We start from the raw sequence: 12,678 nt of genomic DNA on the forward strand, positions 1-12,678 counted from the left end.
TAAAGTATACATTCCGTCTCATTAATAAGCTCATGAACTAAGGTGGGTAAGAAGAAAAGTATAAAAATAACATTGTGAAACCCGCAAGGTAATAATTACAGTAGAAATGAAGCGAACGCAAGACAATGCCGACATTTTTGAGTAATTTATTTTTCCCGTCTGAGACGAGCGGCCAGGGAAACGACGGGGCAGTACATAAGGAGATGGGTTCACGTGGCCATTTACTATTGCTGAGAAATGGGAATTATTTCAGAAACAGCAATTTAGTCCACAGACTGAAAAAGAATCACAATCATTTAGAGCGTATTAAATATAAGCTGGGGGGGGGGGGGGGGGGGTTGTGAGTTGGTGATTACGGAACGGTGGATGCGAAGTTATAATTTTCATATGGATTTTCTTCAAAGCCTTCTTCAAAGGAGCAATTGGGGTGGAGGTAATGGGGCCTGTAGTTTACACCTTTTCAGTTAATCTACCCAATGAACAAGCGAGGCATTCAACTGGAAGTTTAATAAAATAATAATGACGACTAACTTCTTTTGCGCATGTATTCTGCACTTTTATCAAGGTACTTTGAAAAATGCGGTTGTGAAAAGGGAAGAGGTGGAGGCGAGAGAAGATGCTCTTGGTGGTGGGTACATGCCAAGACAAAAAAAATATGATAACTTGAAAGAAAATAAACCCCGAATGAAGAACTAAATCCTTCAATAAGTCTGCTCAGACTTCAGTATTTAGCTCCGTATATTTCAACTGCAGCAGGCTATTACTATAAACGGGACTTCTAGAAGGCACCGAAAACCTACTGAGCATAAACAGGTGACCAAGTAAACAAAATATCCGGCATCTAGATTGCTTGAAGACTCTTGCACTGAATATAAAGACAAAATAAAAACTGAGAGACTACTTGGGTAGCACCTACGTGCTACAAAAATGCTTAAAAAGCTGCTGCTGCTGATATTGCGGATAATACCGTCGGTATGCAGCAAGCAATTTCTCGTGTCTTATGTTGCATCGGAAAAGTTCTACGTATAGGTGTCATTTGCGTGACACCATTTTATATCTTATTTTACGTAACCGCTTCGCGATCGCTTGCTGATCACGCAGCAGATGCAAAAAGAAAAAGTGATGTAGTGTTAAGTGGAGTCATACATTTTAGAGTGTAACCGCCTCTATGGGACTTCTTCGTGGAGGGCGTCGGATAAATTGCCATCATCTTATGTTCCTTAACGTGCAGTGAAGTCACAACGAGCCGGATACCACACTGGCATTTTCGAAAAGCTCCTCCATGTAAATGATCACAGCTGGATTCGAACCCGCGGCTTTTGGGAGCCGGATCCGCACACTATAGCCACTGAACCATGCGCTTAGAGAGCACGTAAAAAAGTAATTGCATTACGCCTTGGAAATTATTCGTGCCGAATGCTTCACTCCTCAGTTTTTGTCATCGAGCAATGTAAGATACTTAGTCAGTATGAGTCCTCCCCCCACCCCCCTCCTACGTAATCCATAGAGGAGCGAAGCGGATTTAATGAGGAAAATAAAGGGGAGACGAGATTTATTCTGTGCCTATTCCAGGTGTTATAATACCTCGCTTATCATCCCGCAGTTATCATGAGGAACAAAGTGTAGCGGCCCTATGAATTCGACGCGCGACTTCAATCATGAATAAATAAAAGGCCTGAAAATCGATACGGAACAACTGCTGCACACTGGTCGTCAAGTGAAGCAGATGTAAGCTTGAAACCGATTTCAGAAAAACCGCAGCGCATTCTACGACGTCTCATAAATTTGCGGTAGTGGTACTTCGGTACTGGTAGAGTACTTCAGCACTTCAGCAGTTGAAGGGGCTGCCGGTTTCACTGTTTTTCATTTTTAGACCCAGGCGCATGGCCTGCCCGGCTCCTTTCGGGCGTTTCCTGCTACGTCTAGCCGCTTTTTGTTTTCAACTGAATAGCGTGCCACTGACGTTGGAAATTCGGCGCGCAAACCTAATGAAAGAAAGGGGAAGAAGAGAAAAAACTCCACACACAGCATCGGAGGCAATCAATTTGGACACATAATACTCAGCGTGTTAGACCTTGGCGATAGTGGGATATCCTAAGACACCGGAAGACTAAGCTGCTATATTTCGGCTGACACTATTTTGAATCCTTATCGTAGAGAATTGGTACTTGGAATATATCCCGCTTCAAGTCAGTATAGGCGCGGAGAGGCGATATGTACATGTAAGCTGCCAAAAGGGCATGCGTGAGCTGATCGGTCATCTTGGTGGGTTTATCGAAGGTGATGGGACCTCATATATTGCGGACAAAGATCTTCAGGTAGGTCTTTGGTGATTGATACGTTTAGCGCAACAAGTGCAATGACGTGTGAATTGGGAGACAGAGAGAGAACATCACTTCAATAAACCTCATATGTGACATAAAAAGGTCTGATGTCCCGCAACGGCTAAAAAGGGGCTTTTGAACAGTTTGCTGGCGGACATAGTGATGTAATAAAGGTAGCGCAAAAGTTGGTTAAGAGTGTTTGTGTGCTGCTGCGAGCTTTACGGCGTGGTCCTGCAAAGCAATATACTCTATATGAGGGACCAGTGACGAATCTATGAATGACCTTGGTGCATCTTAAAGACAGCTGCAGCTAGGTGACTCTGTGATCAAGCGTAGAAGGCATGTTTTGTCAGGATTTAACAAGACTATAGACCGGGATCTCAAACATGCCGCTTACGAAGCTGTGCGATGAGGCCCGCCGGCACCAAATATTTCCGGCTTTGTTCTGTGAGAAAGTATGAGTTTCATGACTCGGCTGTAAACCAAACTCGTTTTTCAACTTCATTAAACTAACGTGCCTCGTCCCCACAAGGCACTCTTTCTTTCTGGAAATGAAGAGGAGGCATTGGCCCTTGATCTGCGTGAACTTCAGACTGAAGAGGTGTCTGACAATCCACCTTCTCTTTCATCTTCAAGTACACAATTTTTCCTTTTTAAGTTAATTGACTGCATTATTTGTCGGAATGACCTTTTTGAATAGCTCTTACTGAACCGTCCTGAAACGGTGTCCGCCAAGTATTTTGACAGAAGGCAGCACACTCCGCTTTTCGTTTTCACGGAGAAAGGGACATGTAATATCAGAAAAGATATGCTTTTTTCATTAGCAATAATATTATTATTTAAATTCTAAGTACTTATATTCATCGCTTCTAATATTTGTTTTTATATTCCTACTTCTGGTCAGCGAGAAAGGCAACTTTATCAGCGCTGCCCGCATTGCGTTATGAGCTTGAGACACCCGCTATAGACCCATTTCGTGAAGCTTGTGCTTTTACTAGCACTGGTTTATTTGGTCGGAAACTGAAAAGATTATTTACTGCTTATTGTCTGAGGAGAAGGGGCGTTAGAATGTGCAGTGAACATCAATGCTTCTTTTTATGTCTGGCAAGGCTTTAGAAATCGGAGACTCAGAACAGAAGAGTCGAAAAGAAATGCTTCCGCTTGTGAGAAATTCAGTGACAAAATTAGAAGGCAAAAGAAGCCTCTTGGTCATTCTGCCCATTATTGATGGCTCCGAAATGAAAGGTCAGCTCTGTCCTCACTGTTTAACACGAGAAAAATACATCGACGCGAAGCTTCGTAGTTTTTGCTTGTTGTCCTCCAAGGTCCGGGTGCACGGCTTTATAGCTTCGTATGTGGATGAGGATGCGATTGATTGGCCGGGAATAATTTTGGTTGTTCACAACTGCTTCTACGCCATTCACAGACTATAGGAAGTCAGCTTTGCGCGCTGTGGTAAGTGTTCTTTGTCGGCGTTAAATAGCGCGCTGCATAGAGCAGTAGTGTCTCTTCCTCCACTACAGCGAAGCACGTTTGTTGCTACTGTCGCCGCCAATTTGTTCAGTCATTCGCGACTCAGTTACGTGCGCCAAATAGAGAGCTCGCTTTGATGACGCCTCACTCTACTCGTCTGTTGCCAGCTGAGTTGCCTCCATCCCACGACAGGATAAAATCTGTATTCTAGCCTTACATTGTCACAGTGCCATTCCTTTTTAACGTCGCTTCGATAAACAAAATGTTGTCCTTGCTATGAAAATGGTGGAGATGGCATGGGGGCTGATAAAGAACAGAAATGAGTTAAGGAATGAATAAGGACAACGGAAGCGATTAGAGAGGAAAAAGAAAGAATAAAGATACGTAGGCGCAGATGGTTGATGAAGGAGGAAATGAAAGCTTGTGAGGATTTATACATGTTTGTTATCGCAATGCGGATAACAGAATGTGATTGCTTCCCAAATGATTAAAGAATTGAAGAGGGCGCCGAAGCAGGAAAGAAACATCCATTGTTCGCTCTGTTTTTCAGTATAGAGCGGCCGTTTGTTCACAGATACATTTAAGAAGGGAAGCCACGTCTTTAAGTCCCTAATCTTTGATCTGATATCGAAGTGGTTGCTGCGCCGAATAGTTCTCATTTCTAATGTTTCCATCGTGACCTCTCTGAGGAATTCGGAGGCAATTAACGAAAGGCTTAATGATAAAGGAAAGCCAATTGCTTACAAAGAAGAAGGAAATAAGTTTGAGAGCGAATATAATATGCTACTCATCGACATAGATATATGAGTCCCTATTTTGCCACTCGTCTTCTTAAGGCTTAATGCAAAGCAACGAACTACTTCGGTGAGAACATAAATTCAACAAATGCATCTCGGATGCATTTACCGGTGAGCTTTTAAGAAAGTTTTCTTCTGCTTCGTTTTTCTACCTTCCAGATATTTATGCACATTATGCACAAGCTTTTGTTTATTACTGCCTCGTTGGCGCGTTACTTGTTCATTGAACGACGTAAATTGCTTCATGTATTTGGAAAATTTAGCAGAATTTCTCAATAACATAAAAGGAAATTTAATTGTCATCCTAATCAATGCACGTTCATGTAGGACGAGCGTTCGCGTGTAGCTGTTAAAAGGTTTTGAGCCATATAAGCGGAAGGAAGAAGTTGTTATAGTTGGAATAATCAGGTAGTATATGCGATCAGCGGGAGCATTGTAGGTAGCATCACCGGCCGCCTAACGTTGTAATGGGTTGTAATATATTTTAATATGATCAACCGCGGCAGCTCAGTCACTGGAGCACTGATCTCAAGGATGCGGAATCGAAACACGGCCACGACGACCCCTTTTCGAGAGCGGCAGACGGTATGGCGCTCGAGTACTGTGCGATGTCAGTGCATGCTAAAGGGGGTCAAAAATTCCGGAGCATTCCACTACGGCGTCCCTCATAGCCTAAGTCGCTTTGGGACGATAAACCATCCAAACAAAACCGAACCATATGTCCATACTCTTATTCATTCTGTCTTCAATCCATTACTCATTTTGAAGGATTATGTGTTACCCCTCAAAGTGGGACATTGTATGTAGAGATACTCCCCTACTCGAACTGGATTTTGTCCTACAAAAGAATTCCCATATGCACGTACTTGAGCCCAACCATACATTTAAAGGCGAAAGCTACACATACTTTTATACTCGTTTTTGACTGAATGAAGTATTTTAACATATTTTTGGGCCCCAAGGGACTCACTAATGAAAAGGCTTGAAAGTAAATTCGGCAGCTGCAGCTATTCGCATATTACTCACTCATAGAATTTTGGAAGCTTTTTTAAGTTGGTCATTGACAACTATGATGGCCTCCGTATATACCGCCAACACGGTGGTAGCGTTCTTCGCAGTTGAAAAAGATAGTCATGGAATAAGTACTGGAATCTGCCTCCTGCGGATGTCAGGAGATGCCGCCTTTTCAATAACACTTCGGCCTTGTAGTTACTCCCTTGAATAAAATATCCTCGGTTTTGAAAGCCTCAAATAACTTCGTTTCTAGTTTAAATTGATCGCTTCTGCTTTAGTCGTGTATTGGTAACCGTCCTGATTGGCTTATCTTTGGTATAATATCTGGATCTTCGGTCACCTTATCTGCGAATATTTAAAACAGAGTAGCTTCCATTTTATACTATACCTATTGTTTCGATCGACTGAGCGGGAATCGGTAATCGCCCACTTGAACCTTGCCTTTCATGCAGTTTTCATTCGCTTTATTTTCACTGTTGCTACAAAAGTTAAAGGCTTATTATGAATAGTATTTAAGGCTGTCAGCTTCCTCTTGGTAATTTTAAATAAATAGAGAACCAGGGTGGGAACATTTAGTTTTCAAAAGAGGAATTGCGAAGCAGTTATCCGTAATGTCGTTTCATTAGTACGCGTTCCAGTTGTAAACCATGTAACCCACAGCAGACCAACACGACATAAACATTGTGCAAGAGGAAGACGAGATTATTTATTTAATAGTAGATGATGTCTGAAGTTGAGGACAACCCAGAGGGCTATGGAACGAAAAATGGTAGGGGTAACATTAAGAGATAGAAAGCGTGTAGAGTGGGTCAGAGAAATAACTCAAGTTAACGACATTCTAGTGGAAATTAAGAAGAAGAAATGGACATGGGCAGGACATGTAGTGCGAAGAGAGGATAACCGATGGTCGCTTAGGGTAACAAACTGGATTCCAAGGGAAGGAAAGCGTAGCAGGGGGCGGCAGAAAGTTAGGTGGGCGGATGAGATTAAGAAGTTCGCAGGGGTCAAGTGGATGCAGCTAGCACAGAACCGGGTTAAGTGGAAAGATATGGGAGAGGCCTTCGCCCTGCAGTGGGTATAATCAGGCTGCTGCTGATGATGATGATGATGATGTCTGCTCACTGCTTCTGCATCTGGTGCGATCAGAATGCAGCGTTTAGAATCATTAGGTGACGAAATATAAATAAATAAATACTATGAGCCTGTTTGGCGTAAGCCACAGCCTGCTTTCAAACGAGACACTGTTAACATGGCGCCATTAGGAGCTTCTGCTTTACGAAGAGCTCGTACGCGATGCACTCAGAAGGTTATGTATTGACAAATGAATGTGTTTGGGTTGCCTCTACAACTAGTTCAATGAGCAAAGCACCCTAAATTCAACACAAAGCCAGTGCTCGTAGTGTAAACAAACTGCTCCGTCCCAAGCCCGGATGGCACGAGAAGCGATTGAACCCGTTCCGCGGTCAGCGAAAAGCGCGGGGGGGGGGGGGGGGGGGGGGGGGGGGGGTGTCGCGGTGGTCCTTCTGGATGCGTCGACGTCATGGCTCTTCCACGTGACTCATTGGCATTCTTGCCCGTCCAGGAGGAAAGACCCCGAGGCAGAGCAGCGCCCTTCCTTAGCAACCCCGGCTGCATTGCACTCGAATACACGTCACGTTGCCCGGCGGCGCTTTGCCAGAGCACGTGCACCATGCCACACCGCAAGTTCGCCGGCCTCTGCTTTGTGGCAACATGTCTTCTTTTTCTGCTCCAGTGTGAGTGGCCGCTGTGTTGCGCTCTTTTTTTGAATCTCAGTGCTTCGCTCGAGTGGTCAGGATGAGTTTAGTTGACGTCTTTGTTTTAATGCGCATTTCTTGCCCCTAAAAAAATCTTCCCTTTCTCTGTTTATGGGAACACGCTTAACATCCTCAGAGCTACTATACGAATCTCCTCCTCGACCCCATACTTTCTTAGGGGGTTTGTATTCAACTTGGGGTTTTGTTTCTTACATGGATGCTTGCTTAACTAAAGAGAGTAAAGCGTTCATGGCCCTTGTCCTGTTAAGAGGTTTTTTCTGGCTTCGTGCGCCGAGATTTTCTGACGCAAAGTTTCTAGTTGAGAGTAATGTTTCGGTGCTGTAAGGAGCTCTCTTCAGTTTGATTGACTCGCCCGGTCTGCCGGTCATTCTGTTGTGATTGTGCACATTTATTTGACAGACTTTTCACAGATATTGCAAACTTTTGAACAAAGGCGGACACATCTGAAGCCACAGTGATCGCTACACAAAATTTATGCTAAAGCTTTTCTTATTACTTTAGCAAAAAGCTAATAATCAAACGAAAATATGACATGAGTAGTTTTGAAGCTTTTGGCATTGCAAGATAGATCATAGCCTCTTAAACTTCAGTGCTCAGGAGTTACAACAATATATGGAGAAATAAACATTCTTTGCATGACAAGATGAAAAGCGAAAGGAACCAGTCTTGATGTGCTTGATTTCTAGGCATCATTTTAAAAATTCTATCACACCTAGAAGCTAAATCAAAAGCTCCTCAGAAGTGAATCCTACTTCAAGCTTGCCTTCGGTGATTGTATACGTAAACTGAATATGTAAACGACGGCAAAAAATTACTACTTCGTTCAGGCAAAAAGAGTCTCGCTTATTTTTTATTTTTTTTATGTAGGAAGCATTTTTGTTCAGGTGATGTTTAAGGCAATTCATTATCTGAATTCCCTGTCTGGAAGCATAATGTTTAGAAGACGTTGCCTGCTGGTAATATTGTAATATTCTCATTTCTGAACTGCTTTTACCACGCTTCCGCAAAATCTGCACCGACTCGACACTGAACTATGTATGAATAATAAAAAAATAAGTAAATAAATAAATAAATACTGAACACTTCTGTTTTTTGTTTGCAATTGAAGTACTGTCCAATGGGAATACACATGGTCTTAAGGGGGTGCAACTAAAAGGTTTTCCTTTCCTCGCAATTTTTCCCCCATGTGACTAAGCTCCACCGGGTATTTCAGCGACGTTTGCAAAAGGTCTTAGAAATAAGGAGTTGAAAATGATAAGTAGCAGTCTCGGCGGCTACAGTTTTTTTGCATGCCCCATCTAGTTCTACATCTAATAAACTAAAATTTTCCACATTTTTAAGCAATGTCAACGAGGTGTTGAGGGTGTGTAGAAGGCGATGCCATATCAGTTTCCGAAACAACGAAAACTTGATTTTCTAAAGCGTCGCAGATCGAGAAAATCAGTCAGGGGTTTTTTCTGTACGGAACCCAGCTTGAGCGCGTCGGACGCGCAGGCAGCTAAGTGTATACCCGACATTCATTATGATATGTCGCACTAACTCCGGCTCCAGATTTGAGATACGCACTCTGTCGTGCCTTGTCATGCATTTTATTTTATTCTATCCTCTCAGAAATTAAGACTACGCAGTTGGCGATGACTGTGTTTTCTTTGCAGCACGCTGGGGATGTAAATATTGTACATGAGGCGGTAAAATAACCCCTTGCGGTTGCAACATGAAATACTGGTCAGTCAGATAAATTAACGAGGGGAGCAGAGTTAAGGCACGAAGCCAAGAGGACACGAAAGGACAAACACAGCTGTGAACTAACAACAGAAGTTTATTCACGGTGATATCGCCGCATAGATTCTGGTACCATCGAAAAAGAAAAACAGGAAGGAGAAGAAAAGTTGCAAGCAGGTCACTCCCAGTCACTATGTGCATGCAACTATTTCATAAGTACATCGATTATGTTAAAGTAGATAATTGTGCTCTCTTATCGAGATGGCAACGTAGGAGAGCTGACACACTTCTCACCAAGCTTCATAATTTTTGAAGCCTCGATTATTTCTATCTACCTTTTTAATGTATGTACTTTTATAGAAATAACTATTATGCCCTGCAAATGTGTCAAATGTGTCAAGAGGTTGACCTAATGGATTGTTTACATGGCACTGTCAGAAGACAAAACCCTCTATCGCCTTGGTAACTGTTTCTTGCAGTCTGCGACCTCTCTCTCACACAGTTCATAAAAATGATAACATATCATTGAAGTCCGCATAGAACACTGAAGGAAATAACAAACTACACCGCATAAAGCCCGTGGTTAGAAAAGTGGAAGTCAATTATGCACCATACGTCTCAAAGAAGTGTCTCTATGCCGTCTTCGCATAGGACCCTGCCGGACCCACACATCTTACACACAACTTCATGCTAACGAACCAGAATAAACCCTTGTGTGCTTCGTGCGGACACAAGCTGCAGTAGCCCCATTGTACTGCCATGCAGACAACTTCAAACACTAAGAAGAATACATCTTGCACTGTTTTACAAAAGAACGCATTCCCCTTCATCCAGCATCGCTTTTAAGTGAAAGGGCTCTTGTTGATTTGTCCTGTAATTTTAGACTTTAAAGGGAAGCAAATGTTTTAAAATATAGGTTTTAATAACTACATTCCATAAATGCAAACGACTCTCAACCTAGCGGTCGACGCATGATAGCCTCAGTTTCTTATGACTAAACCCAACACAACACAATTATGCCTAGCTTCATGACTTCTTCTACCAAGGTTATTTCTATTTATTTCTATCAATATAATTATTTGTGCAGAAAAAATCAAGGCATCAGAAATTGTGAAGCTGGGTGAGAAATCTCATCGCTCCTTTTGTTTACACCCCGATAAAAGAGCACAGTTATCTGCTTTTACATAATCGAATGCATAGTGACTGGATGAGACCGGCTTGTAACTTTTATGCTCTTTTCTGTGTCTGATTTCTGAGAAGCTAGAGCATATATGGAGATTCCACCCCGAATAATATTTTGCTATTAGTTCAGCGCTTTGTCTATGCCTCCGTCTCCTCCAAGTCTCGTACCATTGTGCGGCTTCTCTTGTTAATAAATTCCAACTGGGCTCCGCCGTTACTCTAACGCGTCATCAGCGGCCGTCGCGTCTGCGTCAAGTTTCCTTTACGTCCAATGCGCTCAATTCCGCTTTCGTAGGAAGAAAAGCACCGGAACCGCTCGCGCTGTTGGGCTTTAAAAAATTAGCGGTTCGTCCTTTCAAATCTTGAGATGGCATCGCCTTGTCTATGGCTTCAAACTCCCAATTCATGCTAAAAACGGCACTGCGGTAATTAAAAAGATAGAAAGTCTTATTTAATTAGTTCCTAATTAGAAGAATTTGCAGTTAATAGCGTCCGCAGAGGTTTAGATTTCGTGCAATATTTCTTGCCTATTCTGAACCACTTCCTTTCACGGATTTTTTAAATTGTGCATTGAAGCACCTAGTATAATGTACAAACTGGTTTATTTTATTTTGTTTGTTCTCATTCCAGCTCCATGCAGCAACGCCTTAGATACACCGTCAGCGACACCTCAACGATTGAAGCATGACTGGCTATTGAAGCTAACAGGGACAACGTTCCAGGGCTCAGATGGTACACTCAGCCGGCGTCAAAGCCGTAGCATTGAAAACAGTTCACATGTTGAGGCAGTTGCTACTGAGAACTTGGAGCTCTTCGGGGATGCCAACAAAAGTCACGTTCCGGCCGCTGAATCGAGACCGCAGGAAAGGCAAGGCGAAGCCACGCAGCTGAGTGACGAGTACGCCAGACATCTTGAAGTGGCCGCGGACCACCTGGATCTGGACATCGGGCAGCGGTCGCCGGATGACTTCGGGCCCGACGCCGGCAGCCTGGAAGAAGTTGCACTGTCCTCTGACGTCACGAAGACGAGTGAGAACGCCGTGCTCACCATTGCCGACGTGGAGCGCGTGGCGAGGCTGAAATTGGAGCCTCAGGCAAAAAGGTACTTCTTCGCGGGGGCCGACCGACAACAGACCCTCAAGGAAAACACAGCGGCATTTGCGAGGTGAGTAACGTCGACGTTAAGAGGTTACTACAGCCCTCCTCCAAAAAGTCGAACTTTGTCTTTTGTCTTCAGAGATAGTCACAGAACAACATTTCCTTCCGTCGCAGTTACCCTAGCCACTGAGATGTCTGCGTTATACTGGTTGCCAAATGAAATACTATAGCGAGTCTGAGTTATAAACCGGATGTGTACAGAGAAGATGTGGTTTGGATTAGCTTAGTTTAGTTTACCGGATTTAACGCCCCAAAGCGACTCAAGCTATTTGAGATGCCGTAGTAGAGGGTTCCGGAAATTTCGACCACCTGAGGGCTTTTAACGTGCACTGACATCGCACAGCACACGGACGCCCCCTTGTCAGTCAGTGCAGTGCTTAACGATTAAAGGGAAGGTGTTACAACTGTGACTTCTAAGCTTAGTGCTAGTGATACAGATAAGAAAGTTTTCTTTATTCTCTTTTGTCAAGAGTTAGTTCTCAAGTATTTTCACAATGCGACCTTGGTGACGATCATTAATGGTGACCCGTCTAATAACCTTTCATAAGGGCGTTCATTTCATAAGGGGGGCAGCGGTGGCGTAGCGGTAGAACATCCGCCTCGCATGCAAGAGGACCGGGGCTCAAATCCCGATGCCGCGCAATTCTCCACCGGATTAAAAAAAAAATCAAATCCGCGTGTCGATGGAATTGCATACACAGGTTTGGGGTGCGACCTGATGCCGGTGAACACCTCCGGCAACGCACTCCCTCACCAGAACAGGAGTTGGCCACCCTGGTGCAGTAATTGGCCACAACCTCCTATGATAAGCTCCATAAAACCCCGGCCCTCAGTCACCAGCGGCTGCGGAACAACTGACCACGGCGGCGGTCAGACCTGTGACGCAGCAGGGGGTGCTAAGAAAGCCTGGCTCCGCTGGACAGGCCGCCATTGGAAACTGACCCTGGCAACGTTTAATGCTAGAACCCTAGCTAGTGAAGCTAGTTTAGCAGTGCTGTTAGAGGAACTAGAGGGCATGAAATGGGATGTCATAGGGCTTAGTGAGGTTAGGAGGCCGAATGAGGCATATACTGTACTGCAGGATGGGCATGTACTGTGTTATCGAGGTTTACCGGAGAGGCGACAACTAGGAGTAGGTTTCCTTGTCAATAAGTATATAGCGGGTAATATAGATGAATTCTATAGTATTAATGAGAGGGTTGCAGGCATCGT

At 43.8% G+C, this 12,678-nt stretch overlaps 1 protein-coding gene across 1 annotated transcript in view; it reads left to right on the plus strand.

Annotated features, from left to right (window-relative positions):
- The first annotated feature begins 7,111 nt into the window (after positions 1-7,111).
- Positions 7,112-12,678, plus strand: part of LOC146190092 (2-Hydroxyacid oxidase 1-like) — a 28,541-nt gene continuing 22,974 nt past the window's right edge. The window contains exons 1-2 of the mRNA XM_084604833.1: positions 7,112-7,362; positions 10,939-11,473. Coding sequence (XP_084460959.1) covers positions 7,149-7,362; positions 10,939-11,473 — 749 coding nt within the window. The 5' untranslated portion in view covers positions 7,112-7,148. The remainder of the gene's footprint in view (positions 7,363-10,938; positions 11,474-12,678) is intronic.

This window comes from Amblyomma maculatum, chromosome 5, assembly GCF_055883805.1.
Source record: "Amblyomma maculatum isolate TAMU_Amacu chromosome 5, ASM5588380v1, whole genome shotgun sequence".
Classification (NCBI taxonomy): domain Eukaryota; kingdom Metazoa; phylum Arthropoda; class Arachnida; order Ixodida; family Ixodidae; genus Amblyomma; species Amblyomma maculatum.